General features: G+C 46.7%; 1 protein-coding gene across 2 annotated transcripts; it reads right to left on the minus strand.

The window, feature by feature from the left end:
- Positions 1–830: 830 nt before the first annotated feature.
- On the minus strand, positions 831–17992 carry PRMT2 (protein arginine methyltransferase 2). 2 transcript variants are annotated; one of them, XM_016211856.2, is made up of 11 exons: positions 17672–17992; positions 16374–16472; positions 15659–15763; positions 14808–14990; positions 11026–11187; positions 9981–10145; positions 7324–7499; positions 4728–4857; positions 3740–3876; positions 2161–2332; positions 831–1428 (listed from the first exon to the last, which is right to left on the minus strand). In XM_016211856.2, exons 2-11 carry the CDS (start codon positions 16410–16412, stop codon positions 1396–1398), a joined length of 1302 nt encoding a protein of 433 aa, XP_016067342.2. In that variant the 5' UTR covers positions 16413–16472; positions 17672–17992; the 3' UTR covers positions 831–1395. The 2 variants fall into 2 exon arrangements, with proteins under 2 accessions (XP_016067342.2, XP_087674510.1); XM_087818384.1 differs by lacking the exon at positions 2161–2332 and having other exon boundaries at positions 17672–17978.
- Positions 17993–18561: the final 569 nt, after the last annotated feature.

Raw genomic sequence — 18561 nt, forward strand, 5'->3', positions numbered from 1 at the left:
CGAGAAGGCAACCACACTGCACACAACTCATAGACAATTCTCACAAACATAATGTGAACTAGAGAAGGCAGACACAAAAGAAGTCTTAGACCATCCAGCTGCCATACCAGAATGCCAGAAGGGGTCGCTTACACAAAAGACATTTATTTCTCACAGCTCTGGAGGCTGGAAGTCCAACACCAAGAAATTGACCCTTTTGGGCTTTGGTGAGAGCCAGCTTCCTGGTTCATAGACGACAACTTTCTCAGGGTGTCCTCACATGATGAAGGGACAAGGCACTCTCTGGGGTGTCCTTCATGAGGGCACTAATCCTATATGAGAGAGAATACTCTCATGACCCAGTCACCTCCCAATGGCCCCCGCCTCCAAATAATATCACATTTGGGGCTAGGATTCAAATTACAAATTTTAGGACACATTCAGTCTATAACAAATATACACTGCATAATTCCACTCACAAAATGTCCAAAACTGGGTAAAAGTAATCTATAGTGTCAGAAGTCAGGCATAACTCTGGGGAGTTGGTACTGAGTGGAAGGGGCACTTGGGGGCATCATGTGTGAAAGCGTCTTGACCTAAGTACTGGCTACGTGTGTCTACATTGTGAAATTTCATGACTTGTGCAGCCTGGGGTATATATTTTATATTTCAATAAAAAATTAACTAAAAATCCAAACAACACACACACACAAATATGGATGTGCACCTACTAGCATGGAAGTTTCATCCTAATATTAGATGAAAAGGTTATAACACAATGTTCCTAGTATGATCCCATGCTTGTACAAATAATGTACATGCACAGAAGCAGGACCTACATGGACCATTCATTTATTTAAAAATATTTATTGAGATGTACTATGTGCCAACACATGATTTATTTGGAAGACATCTCTACAAGGTACTATCTCATGCAGAGATCCAACGCATGCATTGCCACCTCGAGGTCCTGCACGGCTCTGTGCAACCCCACATTCTGCGTGTTGAGTGGATGAACTGAGGGCAGGAAGGACACCATTAACACATGATGCACGAACAGTCACTTTCACAGGAGTACAAGGTTGACGCGTGTGTCCTATGAGTGTAGAACTAGACCTAGCTTAGGAACACTGTGCCCCCAGCCTACCCACAGGGGGGCAACTGTGGACACCATTGGTGGACACCTGGAAACACAGCCTACTTCTAGAGGACAGACACAGGCAGTGACAGTGGCGAGGGCAGCTGAGCGTGTTTGTCTGTGGAGACCACAGAGAAGGTTGGTACCACCTGCCAAGCAGAGTGAGCGTCCGCAGGCTTTCACAGTAATTAATGAGTATTCACATCAGGTGTGATCTCCTTCGTTCATGTGCATTCCTCCAACAAGCTCACACTGCTTCCCAAACAGAACTTCAACTGTCATCTCCAGATTGGAAAGACTTTTTCTCCAACCTAGGAAAGATAAAGAAAACAAATCACTCAAATAATAAATTGTTAACGTTTGATTAACACACAGTATTTCCTACTAATAATTTAATATTGGACAAGAGAACGGCAATCAGGTGCTAAAATTTTTTAAATGACAAACTTTTAACATAAAATTACCGTAAAGCCAAGCACCAAACAGGTATCAAAAATAATGGAAAATCATTTGATGATTTTCTTTTCCTTCCTACATTAACCCTGAGTCTGAAGAAGAGAATCCATTTTCCAGTGGCTTCTGAAGCCTAAGGCCCCACCAGCTGCACTGTTTCACCTGTGGGAGCAACGGCTCCTCAGTTCTCAAACCACCACCTGGTCAGAACATGCCCTTCACACTGAACAGCTGCACACCCATGGCCTGTGGGCACCAGGAGTGTGCCAGGCTACATGGTGGCTCAGCCCTCGGCCATTTCTCTCCACCGAGAGAAATCGATACAAAAGGGATGGCCCCCGGCCTGGTCTGGGTCTCCTCTCACTGACTAGCTGTGTCACAGAGCAAACCACTTACCTCCCTGCATCTACGTTTCCTGTTCTGGAAATAACAGCAGCCACTTCCCATCATGAGGGTTAGAAAAACGATGCAGACAAGGCATGGCCATGGTGTCAGGCCAGGGCAGGGATGAGCACCCACCACTGTGATCACCACAGACCCATCCCCCAGCCCAGCACCACAGCACATGACTTTATAGCTAAATATCTTACTCTCTGCGACGTGGGGTCCTGTCTGGAAGTGACAGACCAGCTCAGAGCGACAGACATGTGCCTCCTCCACACTGGGTTTCTCTGCAGCACAATCGAGCCTGTGAGCACATCCCCTGCGTAGACGGGGACGGGCTCATCCATCATAAACAGCACCTGCTTCCAGTGGGTGGTGCTACAAGACACAGGGGTGGCATTACTGGAGCTCCCTCCCTGGGCCCAACTATTCAGGGTTACTGCAGGACAGACACAGCCCAGTGAGGACACAGCACCTGGACACTGCTCAGGTTCCGGGAGAGGCAAGGGGGCTCACCCTGATGGCCCAGGGGACACTGGGGTGCTCAGGCACATGGTCAGACACAGGGTTCCCATGTGATGCCTGTTCCCCGGCCCCTCAAAGGGTCAACCCAGCCTCCACATCTGGGCACAGCAGGCATCCACCCCAAACCACCCAGCTCCTTCTCTAAGCCACTGATGCCTGCAGTTCCAGTTTCTGCAGTTAAGAAAAAATGCACACTGATGAAACTGTCCAAAATATGTTATTTCTGTGAAAGTTACGTTTTATGTGTAAGAGACAACTCTGACACCTGGGGGAAACAGTAACACTCTGGGACCCTTTAAGTTCTGTAGGCTCTGGCCCCGGACATGTACCCCAGCACCCAGTGTGGCCTCATGGTCATGCTCAGCTGAGGCGCTGGCCGCCTCGCCCTCCTCCTCGTACACCTGTGTGTAGTTAAACCCCCTCAGACACTCAGGTGGAGAAGGGCCCAGGCACACACCGCTCACCATTGGTTCAGAGGTGAGCGCTCACATCTGCGCAGTGGGTGCGGCAAGGACTGGCTGCAGTCCCCGCCCTGCAACCTCCAAAGGACGCTTTAGACAAGCAGCTCTTAGCCTCACCCTCCTTTCACAGAATGCCAGCCGGGGTCCTTCAGGCCCAAATACCACAACGACACCCCTCCCTGGTGCCTTGCTCACTTCTGACTGACCCCTGTGCCTGAGGGGAGTGTCTAGGGCAGTTACTGAAAGTCGCCCACAAAAGCAGAATTTGCACGGGCTGCTGGGTCAGCACCGTGAGCAGACATCAGCTCCCGGCGTGGGCACGAGCGTGCAGCCACAAAACTCTTGCACAGAACGTGTGTCTCAAGAAACATCTGCCTTCCATAAGAAAATCTGAGTTAAAGCCCCTGGAGTGCTGCTAACTGTGAGAAGCTGTAGCAGCGTTTAGGGCAACTGAGAGAAGTCAGAGTCTGCTCATCCCGAAGCCCCGGTTTGTTTATCTAGGGGGTCCAGGAGCAGTCTGAGCAAGCCCAGAGCAGGGACAAGTTGGGGCACTAGACCCCAACTCACCGCCACACAGCCTGGGCCCCGGCGCCCACCCGCCTGCACACCTAGCTCCACACCTCAGCTCCCAGCCCAGGGGTCAGCTGGTCTGGAGAGATTTTAAGTCAACTTTCAAAATTACTAGATCTTTAAATTCATGACTCGGTCATGCTTTTTGTCATGCCTAAAACTTGAAGGCAAACCCTTATACACTCCACGGAGAGCCACCCGTGTACCCGCGGGAGGAGCAGAAACTCACGGGTGGAACGGTCCCGTGCTCAGCACCAGCTGCGGCTCCTCCTCCTCTAGGTTCTGAAAGCGGACACTGAACCAGGCCGTAAATCCATGCAGAGTGCCAGCTTTCTTGATATCAAAGCACAGGTCGCCTTTCATTGTCTATGTTTAAGCAAAAAAAAAAAAAAAAAGAAAAGAAAATGGAAACGGATGCACAGGCATGTGACACAGGCTACCTCAGGCTCTGTCTGAGCGAGGCTCAGCCACTTCCTCTGCTTGGGCACATTTCACAAACCCTACAACACTGCCCAGAACCAAGATCTGTACCACCTACCTCAGCAACTATGAAACAAACCTACAACTTGCTAGTTTAGCTGAACATATTGAAATCCATATAGAATTTCCTCCTAGGGAAAGTAAATATTAACACTTGGCATTGTGAATTCAAATATAGCAGACAATCAAGAAAGGTTTCAAGCAGTCTGGGCCTTGTTTGCCTAATTTTCTGCCCCCAAATTATGAATACTGTCTCTTCTCAGTTCTTTGCATAGAAAGTTCAAGACTGGGTTGCTACAATTGTAGCTGAAACTAGCTAAAGCCTCAAAACTTCAATTCCCACACTATTTTGCCCATCAAAGTCCCAGTTGGGGGTTTTCAAACATTGGCTCCCCCAGAGGTTCCTGAACCCACACACTCCCCCTTGTGGCAAGAGAGGGTAAGTAAAAGAAATAACTAAGAATTTTGTAAAAGGTAGCTAAAAAAACTTAGAAAAAAATTGTAATTCAAATTCCATCATGAAATTGGATATAATTTATTTGAATCTGGAGATGCTGATAATATTAAAAATAATGGGAGATGTTAAAGAGGTTAACTAGAAAAAAAAATGGAAAAATATAAAAGAAAATCAGAATAGAACATAAGAAAAAAGACTGGGAAAATCAATACCAGGAAGTGTATGAATCTGTTTATTTGCATAAGTTTCACACATGTGCACACCGACTATATAGCCTCACCTCCAGATCAGCGATCTGCACTGTCCTCATGTCCAGCTGTAATATAGTGCACGGCTCAGAAAGACAGTCTTCTGGTTTCAAAATGTGGTTATACTTGGGCTTTGAAAAAAACTCCTTAATTGCTAAAGATCTGGGAAAAAGGTCAGAATAATTACTCAGTCATCACCAACAGCTTAGGCTCTGACACAGGTGTGACAACAGGGCATGCTTTCTCCTCTGTATTATCAGGAATTCTAAACCTCTGTCTGTGGCCCTGGGAGCCCAACTCTGGGTCTTCCCTCCAACAGCCCTGCAGGCCGCAGGCCGGCCTGGGCGACAGGCAGCCTGTCAGACAACACGGCCCTAGCCCTGGCCCTGGCCCTCCCCCCTCCCCCTCCTCACCCCCTTCCCTCATCTTCTCTTCCCTTCTTTTCATAAGGTCAGAACATAGGGAAACCAACCTTCACCGAACACCCAGAATATACAGGGCTGCAGTGTGTTTTCTTCAGTTTTAGAATCTACCTTATTATAAAATAATTTTCATGGATCTTCTATTACACAGCAAATAAAAAAGATATTCCTGTTCTAGGTTACTCTGTAATAAATGCAAGGAATCAGCAGGACTGAAGGCACCCACTTGGGCCTAACTCAGGAGACACAGCTGGGCCTCTGCACCCCCCCTTTGCAGGCCATCCCGTCTAATACTCCATTTCACAGGCTGCCCCTGTGCTTGCCCGAAAGTAATCAGTTATTTACTACAGAAATGTTGCAAAAATTAAGCACAGCAGTAACTTCTGAAATAGCAAATAAAGGTAACCATTTTAATAAAGATTCCACTATATGTACACATTTTCATATTTTTTTCTTATGATAAAAATAATTATGCACTTAAAAGGAATTTAGAAAATATAGCATATTAACACAAAACTCTTAAAAATCCACATGGAATTGTTTTAATATGTGGTGTGAGAGAAGAAAAAAACTTTCTCCAAGGAGCAAATCAATTGTCCCAGGATAATTGCCTGCCTCAGCCCTCACGCCCCACCTCTCCCACAGACTCCAGTTCTGCTGGACCTTCCTGTCCTGATTTGTTCTGCTCATCTGTCCTTTCTGGGTGCAGGACCAAACTGCTTTAATTAACCTGACCCTATCATAGACGTTAATACCTGAGGAGAATAAGAACCTCCTCATGCCTCTTTTCATAACCTGCCCAGCCCTTCCTACCCATTTTTTCCTAGATGAACTACAGAACAGCTGTCAGGACCTTCCCTCTCCACTCCCTCTGGGATCTGGGTTGAGAGTACAATGATTCAGGGTTAACTTGGGAAGATTTCATACCTCTGCATTACTATTATTGACCCTGAGAAGAATATACCTGCCAAGGACTCCCTGTGGTAAACTGGGCTCCAATACAGAACCAGAGTCTAGCAGTCATTGTTTGCCAGGGGCCTCTCAGACACAGCGCATTTCAGGGAGGAGCAGCAGGCTGACCGCCTCTCCTCCCTTATAAGAGAGCTCCTGGTATCCAATTCAACCAGTGGGCTGAAGGCCTGTGGGCTGAAGGCCTGCCCATCCAATGAGATGTGCAGCTATATCCTCATTTGCATCTTTGCTCACCAATCAGAATTCATGAAGCTGACCAATTAGAACAGTGCTATTTGGACCAATCAAGCTGTACAAATTAGGATTCCTCGTTTACATGAAAATAAACCAATCAGGGACGGGGGCAGAAACCTCTCTGTATAAGCCAGCCTCCCCTCTGTCTCAGGAGAGCACCATGGCTGCCTTCCCAGGTTTGCAAACTGAGCTGCAACAGGAGCTGTTTCACTCAATGAAGTCTTTCCTGTAGCGCACTCCTGTTGGTGCTGAATTGGCAGCAGTAACCTTTGGTTGACACTTTTCTCTTATAATAAACCAAAAGGCCCAGAGGCCCGTCTTGCTGTCTACCCCCCATCTGGATGTCTAGCAGGCATCCAGGTTCACCTGGTCCTTGCTACGAGTGGAAGTTTCTTGCAGCTTCTGACAAAGGGGAGCCCTTCCTTAATTTCCGGGCCTGATACTGGGTTTCTCCTGCCTAATTCCCATGGCACTCTCAGGAGAAGCAGCCAGCTTATGTGGCCCCCATTCTCAGAGGAGGCAGCATAGAAATATGAAGACCTTATCAGGAAATCAAGCCTAAAGCTCAACTGTACAAGTGTATCATCTGTTAAAAACCAGGAAATCAACTATTTTGAAGCATTTCTTTCTCTGCAGAACTCCAGGAATGACTTTACTAATACATTTTCTGATCCTTATTTGAATTTATAGCTCTCCGTGGGAATATACATTTGTTGGAATGGCCCACACACTTATAAAGGCCTCATCTGTAAGTGTGGCCTTATTTTCCCCATTATATTTGGGGCCTTAGAATGCAAAAGACAGTTCAATTCCCATCACAGCTGTTATCAGTTTAAAGGCATGAAAGGCAACATGCAAAACTCTTAGGCACGTGAGCAAATTTAGATAGTTTCATGGCAAGTTCTACAACAGCATACATTATTCTGCCCTAGAAACGCCTGCAGCTCACACTGTGGAAGGACCCAGGATGCCTGTGCGGGCCTGAGCCATGGACACTCACTTGAGCGCGCTGAGGTTGAACTCGTAGGCGTTGTCCCAGAAGAGAACCTTGCTGCGGTAATCTTTGTCGGCACTGCAGGGGACGAGGTGCAGTGCGGCCGTGGTCGGCCAGATGATCCCGTCCTCCTTCAGCCACGCGTCCCGGGCGTACAGGATGGACTCAATCATAAACTCAAACTGCACGAGAGGGACAAACCCATGGGAGACACGGCGCCTGAGGCCAGTGTCTGCACAGACCTCCCTGCTGCATTTGGATGGTCTGGGATCTTCACAAGTTTCACCCTCAAGAGTGTTACCAGCCAGGATGAGCCCTGCCCAGCCAGCAGGTCTCAGAGGATTTCTCTTATACCCACACATTAACGGCCACTTCCTATCACATCACTCTGTGTTAGAATTCAAAGCTGGGTATGGCTAAAGGTTAGGATAGATCTTCACTCTCATCCCACCTCAGCCACTCAGTAGTTACTACTACATTTTAAAAGCCCCGAAGTTTTGAAAGGGTTTTAACTGTCCAATGAAATCAATTTGGTCTGGGGTATTGTCAGAATATTCACAACCCTTTAAGTTGACTGAAATCACTGCTTAAAAACATAAAAGGTCAAAGCAGGAGTGCCACAGAGACTCATGTGGCACTTAAGTCAGAGGAGCAGCCAAACGCCACCTCGTGTCCCCTCAGAATGCCCCCAGACACAGGTAGCATGTGTCACCAACAACTGAGAACCCAGCTTTGTGTTTGAACCAGAGTGTGTGCCAGGGAGTGAGGAGGAAGCTGGAGGCCCTTCATCCTGTGGCCAATGGGAAGCCACAGAGGGTTCCGTTTTTCTTAACCTCAGGCAGGTTTACTGTAGAAGTCATACATGTTCAGTATGGGAAAATTTAGAAAACTCAGAAAAGCACAAATAAAAATAAAAATTACGAATAAACCCAGCACCCAGAAGGAACCATTGTTACTGCTTGAAAATTTTCTTCAAGGATTTTTCTTCAAACACACACACATACACAAATGTGAAAATTATATGTGTAATTTTTAATTTTATTCTTAAACTGTCACACAGTAAATCCAGTCCTCCCAACTTCCTCCTTTCCCTCCATAAAGTCTCCTCTGTTGGACTTGCCTATGGCTTTGCTATAGCTTGCTTGTCCCAAATTTCAATTCTTTGCCATTCCTGAATAAGTCAACTTTTGCTAAATAACTGACTTTTATTTTTAGGGTCAACAGTCCTTTCCTGCTAACTTACTGAAGTTATGTATGCAGATAGAACCAGAGAAGGAACAATGATAAACTCAAGACCAGGTCAGCGGTACTTCAAATTCTGGTCTTTCCCAACCTACCTGCTAAAAAAGGCATTTTTCACAGTTCTCAAGTAGCTTCTCCCTGCACCCTGTCCTGACCAGCAGCTGTACTCAGGGGGAGAGACAGGGTGCGATGTGCTCGCTCCATCTCACCTGCAACTGAAGCTGGGTCACTGCTACACACGATTTTAAAAATAAAATTGCAATCATGCGCCTGGCCGGCGTGGCTCAGCGGTTGAGCGTCAACCTAGGATCCAGGCGATCGGGGTTCGATTCCCGGTCAGGGCACATGCCCGGGTTGCGGGCTCGATCAATGACTCTCTCATCGATGCTTCTATCTCTCTCTCTCCCTCTCCTTTCCTCTCTCCGAAATCAATAAAGATATATTTTTTAAAAAAATAATAATAAAATAAAATTGCAATCATACTGCAATTATTTTTTGTGCTTTTTTTTTTTTTTTTTTAAATCAACAAACTGTCACTAACTTTTCTCTAAGTTTATTAAGAATCTTTCTAAAACATAAATGTAATGGCCATAGAGTACTCTCTTATATGGAATGCCGCAGTTATTTGTACTTTTTCCAATTTTCTTCCATTTTAAGTGGTGTTGCCATGTACATTTTTTTAGCATAAATTTACATAAAAATCTGGTTATTTCCTTAGGATAATTTCATTTAAATATTTGTAATGCTTCTTGATATATCCCGCCATTTTCCTTCAAAAAACGGTATCAGTCTACACCGTCAAACAGAGTATGACAGTTTCCCCAAAACCTCAATGACACAGTATCATCAGATATTTGATGATTTCTCAGCCAATTTGATATCTCAAAAATCTTTAAGTTACCTCTTTGATTATTAGTGACATTAAACAATGTTCATGTGTCTGGTCTTGTGCCTTTTCATGCCCCTTGCCCACCTTCCTGGAGTTACCTATCTTATGCTTTTCTTACTGCCTTATTGGAGCTCTTTATGAAACAGGATATTAGTCCTTTGTGATATAAGCTGCAAATCTTTACAGTTTCACTTACCTTTTAATAATCTATAGGTTGGTTACGTACAAAGCATACATCTTTGGTCAAATATTTTATTTTATAGTTTCTTAATGGGCTTTGTTCTTAGAAAAACCTTCCTATCCTAACATCAGATAATTTTTTTAACAATTGTTTTATGTTTTATGTTTATGTAAATCACTCATGAAAGAGATCCAGATTCTTATAAAGGCATTTTTTTAATCAGTTAAAAATAAGACATTGGGCCAATGTTCACATAAAAAAATAAACTGCACCTGACCTTAGGGAAAAAGTCAAAATTAATTATGATTTGTGAAGATTCCAGAGACCAGACCAGCCACTTCCCACCCTTACCAGCAGGCAGGTCCCCATCCACTCGGACACCAGCACGTCCACCTTCTCCGGCAGCACCACGTCCTCGACCTTCTGCTGGAACACGGTGATGATGTCGGCGAAGCCATTCTGCATGACCAGCTGCCCCGTGTGCTGGGCCATCTCGCTGGCCTCCACCGCGTACACCTGCATGTGGCAGAAGGACCATCAGTGCACAGCAGCCTGTCACCACCTCGACTGAGTCAGAACCAGCATCAGACAACATGGCAAATGGCAGGAACAGCAGGAGGCGGTATGCTGCCAGCGGAAGGGCCAGTGTGCTGCCTGTACCAGAGGGAGCCCTGGAAAGGAGCTGCACCTAATCCTAACTCCACCTTCTGCCTAAAACAGACCTGGGGCTGCAGGTGGCCAGAAGCCTCTGCACCCACATGGGGCCTCTCGCCCGCCCGGCCCTAGGGCCTCCTCGGTAAGGCCAGCACCCAGCAACAATCCCTAACCGCTGACGCAGAAGGTCCTTGGAACAGTCCAACTTCCAGAATACCAGCGGCTTCTGACATAATTTCAAACCCAGGTTCTCAGCGGACGATCCTGAGCACTATGTCCTGGTTCCAACAGGATCTGAACTCAGGTGGTCCCTGCACTGCAGCCTCACCTGTAAACTAGGAACTATCTGCCTGGTTTGGGGCTGCCAAGGTGCTGCAACTCTGCACAGCCCAGGTGTGCTTTAAAGAGAGTGAGGTCTGTTCTGTCGCTGCCAGGCAGTCACTTCTTGGGACAGGCACGACACTTGGACGGTGACCTATACACATGGGATGCATGTTTCTATATTAAATGGAAATAAACATTTCACAAAAACTACCACCACATGCAGCTCGCTGGGATATTTTCTACCTGTCCTATCCCACTCTGTGCTGTTTGTGGCTCGTTAACCAATGCCACAACCTCTGACCAACTCAGCCTTCAAGGACATGCTGCCCGCTTTGTCAACACGATGCCTCGTACACAAAGGACATGTCACTGAGATGTAGCTCTGAAGCTCCTAAAGGGATGGCCACTTCATTCTCACCGCTTTGGGCTGTGCGTAATGTGCACAGAAGAGGCTGATGATCCCGGTCCCACAGCCGACATCCAGAATCACTTTGTCTTTGAGAGACTCCCTGTTCTGCAGGATCACGTGGTGGTATTTAGTTGTTCGTGGCTGGTCTGTTAGCATCTCCAAGTGAAGTTTCTATAGGAGAAGCATATTAAGTCATTGCCTATAATTAGAGCTACGGCAAGCTGTGCTTTAAGGTGGAAGATGGGGGCCTACGTTGACTCTTTCGACCCCAAACATAAAACATGAGCAGTCAAAAGACCAAAATGTGCCAACAGATAAATAAAAAATAGACAGTGAAGGAATAACTGGAAGTTTCTGGAATCCTTTGGCCTTGGTAAGGTGCCTGCAGCTTCTCCTTGCACCTCCCAGTGAGCCAGGTGAGCAGAGAAGCAAGTGTGGACCACTAGGAGGCGGTGGAGACTTCACCCTCCTGATCCCTATTCCCACCTGAGACAGAAGGAACTGCCACATACCAACCAGGCACAACCTGGCTGAGTGTTACCCAAGAGAGGGCAAAGACAAGCCATCAGGAGAGATCCCAGAGGAGGCACACAGGGCCCCACCCTAAAATCCTCTTCACAAAGGGCCCAAAAGTCACTCTCACACATAAATCTGTTCCTCATTTGCTTGAGTGTAAAAACTGTAGCTCTGGAGGGAGGTGACAACCCCACCTACCTTGGAGGTTCAGCTCAAGGCCCCCAGCCATGTCCAAAATCTGAAACCCAAGGACATACCCCAAGGGAATTGGGCCAATGCCCAGAGAGGCAGAGAAAGGCTCCTTTAGATGGTTCATGAAGCCAGATGTCAGTCAGAGCCCTGACTGCTGGTAAAGCTGTACCCATAGCCACATCCCCCATGCCCTACTGCTCAGGTCACAAGCTGCAGAAAGCCTAGCCTATAAGCAGCATCACTCAGAGGGAGACACACAGCCAGGCGACCCAGACTGTGTTAGCATAAACTGGGGGTCTGAATGGGCCTTCACAAGGCCATGTTGGCTCCTCACAAAAACAATGTTGACTGGGGAAAAAAGGGACTCCACCAGTGGAGTCAAGACCCAGCTATCCTGCCTGCAGCAATCACCTCAATAGAAAGTCAGAGCGAGGATATGGGGGCATGCTGAGGCCAGGGGAAGGAAACTGGGGTGGCAGCATTACAACCAGAAAAAATACATTCAGGGCAAAGAATGTTCCCAGGAACTTTTGTTCCTAATAACAGAGCTTCAAAATACACAAAGCAAAAACCAACCAGATGCAACAAGAAATAGACAAATTCACAATGATGGTCAGAGACACGCTTCTTTCAGTAATTTATAGAAGTGGACAGAAAATCAGTGCAGACATGGACCTGAACAACATTATCAAACAACTTACCCAAACTAGGAACAGGTTTAACAAGAAAGGTACACAACCTTGTATGATCAAAACCTTAAAACTCAGAGAGACATAGCCTGGCCAGGCGTGGCTCAGCAGTTGAGCACTGACCTAGGATCCCAGAGATCGGGGTTCGATTCCCAGTCAGGGCACATACCCAGGGTTGCGGGCTAGGCAGCCGATCAATGACTCTCTCATCATTGATGTTTCTGTCTCTCTCTCTCCCCCTCCTTTCCTCTCTCTGAAATCAATAAAGACACGTTTAAAAAAAACAAAAAAATCAGAGAGACATAAAGCAGGCTTCAGAAATGGAGAGAGTCAGTGTGATATTACAAACATGTCACTTCTCCCTAAATTAATGTACACTTTCATCCAATACCAATTAAAATGCCAAATAATTTGGCATGGGGAGGAGGGAACACAACAAATGATAATAAAATTAGTTTCTGAAAAACAGACAAAGCTAGCAATGATAATGCTAAAAAAAGAGATGCTCAAGGCCTAGCTCCCCCAAAAGTTAAAAAGCTACAATAATGAAAAGCCTCTGGAACTGCAGAAGAAATAAACAGATCAATGAAACAGAAGATTCCAGAAACAGATCCTAGAAATTTAACGTATGATAAACGCGCATTTCTATGTCAGCAGAAAAGAAAGTTCAGTAACCAATGCTGGAACAGCTAGATATTTGTGGGGAAATCAAGTCGGAATTTTACCTTATTCTTTACAGCAGGTGAATTCCAGATTGACTTAACTATTTTGTTGTAAAAAATGGAATCACAAAAGTTCTAAACAAAAGCTTGTTATACATTTATATTTATAATCTTGCAGTGAAGGAGGTCTTTAAAACCCAGAAGCCACAAAGAAAAGAAAGACAAATTAGACAATATAAAGATAAAAAGTTTCATGGGGAAAAAAGAGTGGCAAGTGATAAGTTTAATAGATATCATAAATATAGTCTAAACTGCTTGTTTAACATTTAAATCAACAGAAATCAGAAGAAAAATGGGAAAATTGTATGAAAGTTTCCCCAAAAAGGAAGAAATACAAAAGGCTGATAAAATATAAAAGATGATCATTCTCACTTTTAAAAATGGAAATCAGAGATACTGTATTTTACCTTTAAGACAGAAAATTGTTTCCCTTTGATGCTTTGCAGTGGTGAAATAAGCTCCCACACACCACTAGTGGGTGTACAATCAGCAAATCTTTTGGGAGGGCAAACTGGCAAGATCCACCAAAGTAAAAAACACATACACACACCCTACAAATCTACCCAATGGAAATTCTAGCAAAAGTTTAGCAGGATTCATGTAGGAGGACATCCATCACAATATTGCTTGTCATGACAAAGAGCCATTAAACAAGCACAGTCCACCAACTCGGTTTTTTTATAAGGAACACAATACTCTGCAGCTGATGGAAAGAACAGACCTTCAAAATAGCACAGGTACATGCAAAGAGCGAGGTGAGAACAGTGGGTGCTGAATACTCCTTTTCTACAATTTGAAAAACTAAAACCATTGTAGCTTAGACCTGGTGCAAGCATAACCAGTGCTGCTGAAAGGAACCTCAAGGCACAGTGACCTCTCTGGGGCGGGAGTGAGAACACACACTCTGGATCCTCAGAGGAACTGGGCCCCTGATCTCCTTCAGAGTTTCGCCACTTGTATACACCCATCACAAACAATACCTTTTCACTTTATATAACTGAATCAAATGTTAGTTATTCTTTGATGTCTTGCTTCTTTCACTCCACATTCGGTTTGTAACATTCATTCTGCAAGTATCTGTTTTTATCTAGTTTTAAAATATAAATGGGGTTGTCTGGACCATAGGATTATGGATCTTTATCCACATTGAAAAAAAACAAACTAATAAGTTAGTTATTTAGAGATCGTATTATTGTTGCTGTGTCTTTTTTGTATTTTCTTTTTAAATGTATAACTTTTTTTTAAAATACTGAGAAAAGTTCATAATCTCATTGCTCAGATAATATCCCTAAACCAGGGGTCAACTACACTACAGTCCATGGGCCAATCTAGCCCACCACCTGCTTCTGTATGACCTGCAAGCTAAGGATGGCTTTTCCATTTTTAATTGGTTTTTAAAAATCAAAGGAAGAATATGACACATAAAAATTATATGAAATTCTAATTTCAGTGTCATAAAGTTTTCTTAGAATACAGCCATGCCTCTTTATGTCTTGGGGGCCGCTTTCACACTACAACAGAGCTTAGTAGCCCCAAATCAGAGGGTGTGGCCTAATAAGTCCTGTTTCTACAGTGAGTAGAAGCCCAGAAGTTATTTTGAAAAGTTAGAACCTAAAACTAGAGAGAAGAAACCACCACCTGGCAAGCTGAACAGGGAATCTGAAAGCAATACCAGAGTTCCGTAGCTGCCGAAGTACTCCTCATCCTGCCATGTGTCCTCAGGGTCACACTCCTCCAGGTCCTTCCCAAGGTGGTTCGCTGGTATGTACCCACAATAACCGGCGCGCTCGCCCCACCACCAGTCAGCAGTAGTTTGTCTCAGGATGAGAATTTTCTCCCCTCTTAGAAAACTGAGCTGTAAACACATATATAGAAGTGAAAATTTAAGAAAAAGTTGTAGTTGTCATTTCAACTGTGGCTCTGTGATAAATCCCCGATCACTGGGGCCCAAATCACAGCAATTTCAAAAAGAAGTCAATGGGTAATTATACCAAGTGACAATTTATGGAAATGATACCAGGATTTAGAGGTTTTTGTGGAACATCTACACGAAAGAAAATCACAGCTTAATTGATTTTTTTTTTTAAAGATTAAACATTTTCAAATGGCTTAGGACAGAAATTCTCAACAGCCTCTCCACCGTAACTCAACTATGTGGTAGCCGATTCAGTGACTGGAGGCTTAGGCTAAGAAATTCCTGTTACAGAGTAAAGAAAGTCCAATTCAAGCAGATATTTTTATTTATAGCCTTACTTTTTAGTAATGAGAATAAGTTCTTAATCAAGATTGCCAAGTAGAAACTGGAACAAGTGCTTCCTCCCCCATTCCTCACCCAGGTATCTGTCACATCAGGCTTGGGATCACAATTTGTTAGGCTGGCAAGGGAAGGATCAGCCACTCACAGGCCTCATGTGGCTCTAAACATCTGAATACTTCTTTAACTTTGGAATGGCTTCTGGAAAACTTCACCTAATTCTGAGCATGCTGGAATCCACAGAATATGGACCTGATGCACACGGCTACCTGTGTCTCATCGGTAGCAGAATAGTCTGCAATGGCCACGAACTCCTCAGGGTGTATAACCTCCGGGAGGTGCTCTTCACAGTGTTCCACAGGTTCTTCTCCCTCCTGCTCAAAGCCAAGGAGAGAAGAAAAAATGATTATGGGGCCTTTATTTATTTATTTATTTATTTATTTATTTATTTTTGTGGCTCCGGGTTAATTAGGGTGGTTTCATGAACATTCAAGTTTTTATCATACAAACAACTGGGTCATCCTCACTAGCAGAATTAAGGGGGCTCACCTGCACTCCGCCTGTACTTCTTATCCCTAGTACAAAATGATTTGCAACCTCAAGAGAACATCAAACAAAGAAACAAGAGGCACTTTTAGTGTCTATGAGGTAAATGAACCACCCTGACCAACTGAGATGCTCAACAAACTGAGCCATACCAGTTGGGCTACCTGAGACTCTATTAAATAACTAAGAAAATGTGCTTGTTTCACCAACACAGGTACCAAAATTAAACCTCAGGTTCTTGGGAAATGTTTACAATGCCAAGTTCAGAATGTCATCTGTAATCCTTACAAACACTGAATTTCCTGTATTTAAGCATGCCATGATTGGGAGCCACCTTCCTCAGTCTAAGGAAAACGCCATCACTCTGGGCTGATCTCAGCTCTCTGTAATGTTGACGGTCTTTAAGTATAGACTCTTACAGACCAGAACTGAAATTACCTGAGATTCACTTCCGGGGCAATCACCTGATGTTGCCATGGTTCTTTTAGGATCTGCCGCATAGCTGCCACTTTTAATGTTTCATTTTCCTCTCCATTTCTACATTAAAAGAGAGAGAATGAGAAAATGATTTGTTACATCGCATAATAATTAAGTTCACTTTGCTTCTAAGGTCCAGGGAAAGGTCCTCTACTAAATGGAAATAAAACTTATATATGTAAAGAATGGAATAGAAATAAAATTTATAAATGCAATTCTTTACAAAAACATCTGAAAGCAGCGAAAATGTATGAACTTCAAAGAAGTGTGTGTTTTCTTCACCAGTCTGCAAGGTGTTCGTCTCAGTCATTGGCAAATGAAGCCTGTTAAGTTTCCGTCAGATCACTGGGTTGACTTAAAGCACAGCACTGGAAAATCTTTTCTTGGAATCCTGTTAGTTTTAATTCCAATTAAACTTCCCTACCTGAGGCTTTAAAGTATTTCCACTAACATGAACCAAGGTCTGCATCTTCCAACGGCTTTTCCTTCTCATGCTCAAGTCTTATTTTTCCAGTGACAGTAATCTGTATTAGACTCCAAGATGAATGTGTGTTTTCTTTTCAATTCAGTTCTGTTTAAAATACGTGCTTCATTTATCAATCAAGACCTAATAATTATTTTTGTGACATTTATCATTACAAATGCTAATACACATACGTTACATTTTCATTGGAAAACACTGCTTTGGGACCAGGGTGGATCAGGGCCTGGGCGGGGCGAGTTGATGGGGCGGCGCCTGGGCGAGGCCGGGCTGATGGACGTGGAGCTCCAAGGCGGGGTGGGGCCAGGTGATGCCCAGGCCTGCACAGGGGCGCAGGCTCCGTGGGCTGTGCGATGAGTGGCCCCGGGATCGCGAGGGGCACGAGAGGATGTGTGGCAGGTGGAGGGAGTGGATGGGTGGGGCGGCGCATGGGTGCAGCAGGTGGGGGAAAGCAGGGAAGAAAGTGTGACGTCGCCTCACTGCGGGCAGAGGACGACAAGGGGGCGCAGACCGTAGGGAAATGGGCGTGCCCGCGAGGGGCGTGGCTGGAGGGGAAAGGGCGTGGTTGGAGAGGGCGGGGCCCTGGAAGGGGCGGGGCGCCGAGCTCGGAAGCGGCAGCCACGGCACGAAGCAGAGAGGCGGGGAAGGAGCCGGGTGGTCTCAACGTGGGGCGGAGGCCTCAGTCCACTGGCCACGCACACACCAAGCGAAGACCTGTCACTTGGCCCGTCCTGCCTACGCGCGGTCCCGCGGCCGGAGCTGCCTCGGGGAAACCTACCTCAGCCGCGTCTCTCCGCTGAGTCGCGTCCACACCGCCAGCACAGAGGGGCGGACGGCGCCGAGCAGCAGCCGGAGCCACCGCCCTCAGCCCGCGCAGGCGCGATGCGCGCAAGTCGTCAGCGGAGAAGGCCCGCCCCGCGAATGCGCATTCCGAACGCGCCCCCGGTCGGCGAAGTGGAGTCAAAGTACGACTCGGCCCGCGCAGGCGCGGTGCGCTCAGGCCCGTCGAGAGAAGGCCGTGCCCAGGGGCCCAGCGCCCTACGCAGGCGCACTTCATGTGGCGTGCCTCCCGGCGTGGCGCGAAGCCGGGGCTGCGCCCCTGGTGAGAGGTCCAGCCTCGCGTCTGGGCGGAGCCGAAGCGCCGGAGCTGCCTGCCCGACCGCGGGACGGGGTGCGGGCCAGCGGACCGCGTTGGCCGCAGGGCGGAGACCTGTTCAAGGGCGGCAGAAACGGCAACGGGTTCGGGACCCAGAGCCCGCCCTCTGCTTTTCCTGGAGTAATTCAGTTACTCTCACCTGCGATGTGAAGTGTGACTCACTTGTCATTCTTTCCACTCGACGAATGGGAGCAGAGTGATTACGTTTCCATTTCGCCACAAGGAAGTTGAGGTTAAAGGGAGCCGGCGGCGGTAGAGCGCGCGGCGGCGGGAGCGGGGGGCGGCGCGGGGGGCGGGGCCTCAGCCTCGCCAGCGGGGAGGGGGCGCGGGGGGGGCGGGAGCAGGAGGCGGTGCGGGGGCGGCGCGGGGGCGGCGGCGGGCGGCGGGAGCGGGGCCTGGGCCTCGGCCTCGCCAGCGGGGAGGGGGCGCGGCGGGCGGCGGGAGCGGGGCCTCGGCCTCGCCTGCGGGGAGGGAGCGCGGCGGGAGCGGGGGGCGGCGGGAGCGGGGCCTCG

This window comes from Miniopterus natalensis, chromosome 6 (assembly GCF_054644295.1).
Source record: "Miniopterus natalensis isolate mMinNat1 chromosome 6, mMinNat1.hap1, whole genome shotgun sequence".
NCBI classification, from domain to species: Eukaryota; Metazoa; Chordata; class Mammalia; order Chiroptera; family Miniopteridae; genus Miniopterus; species Miniopterus natalensis.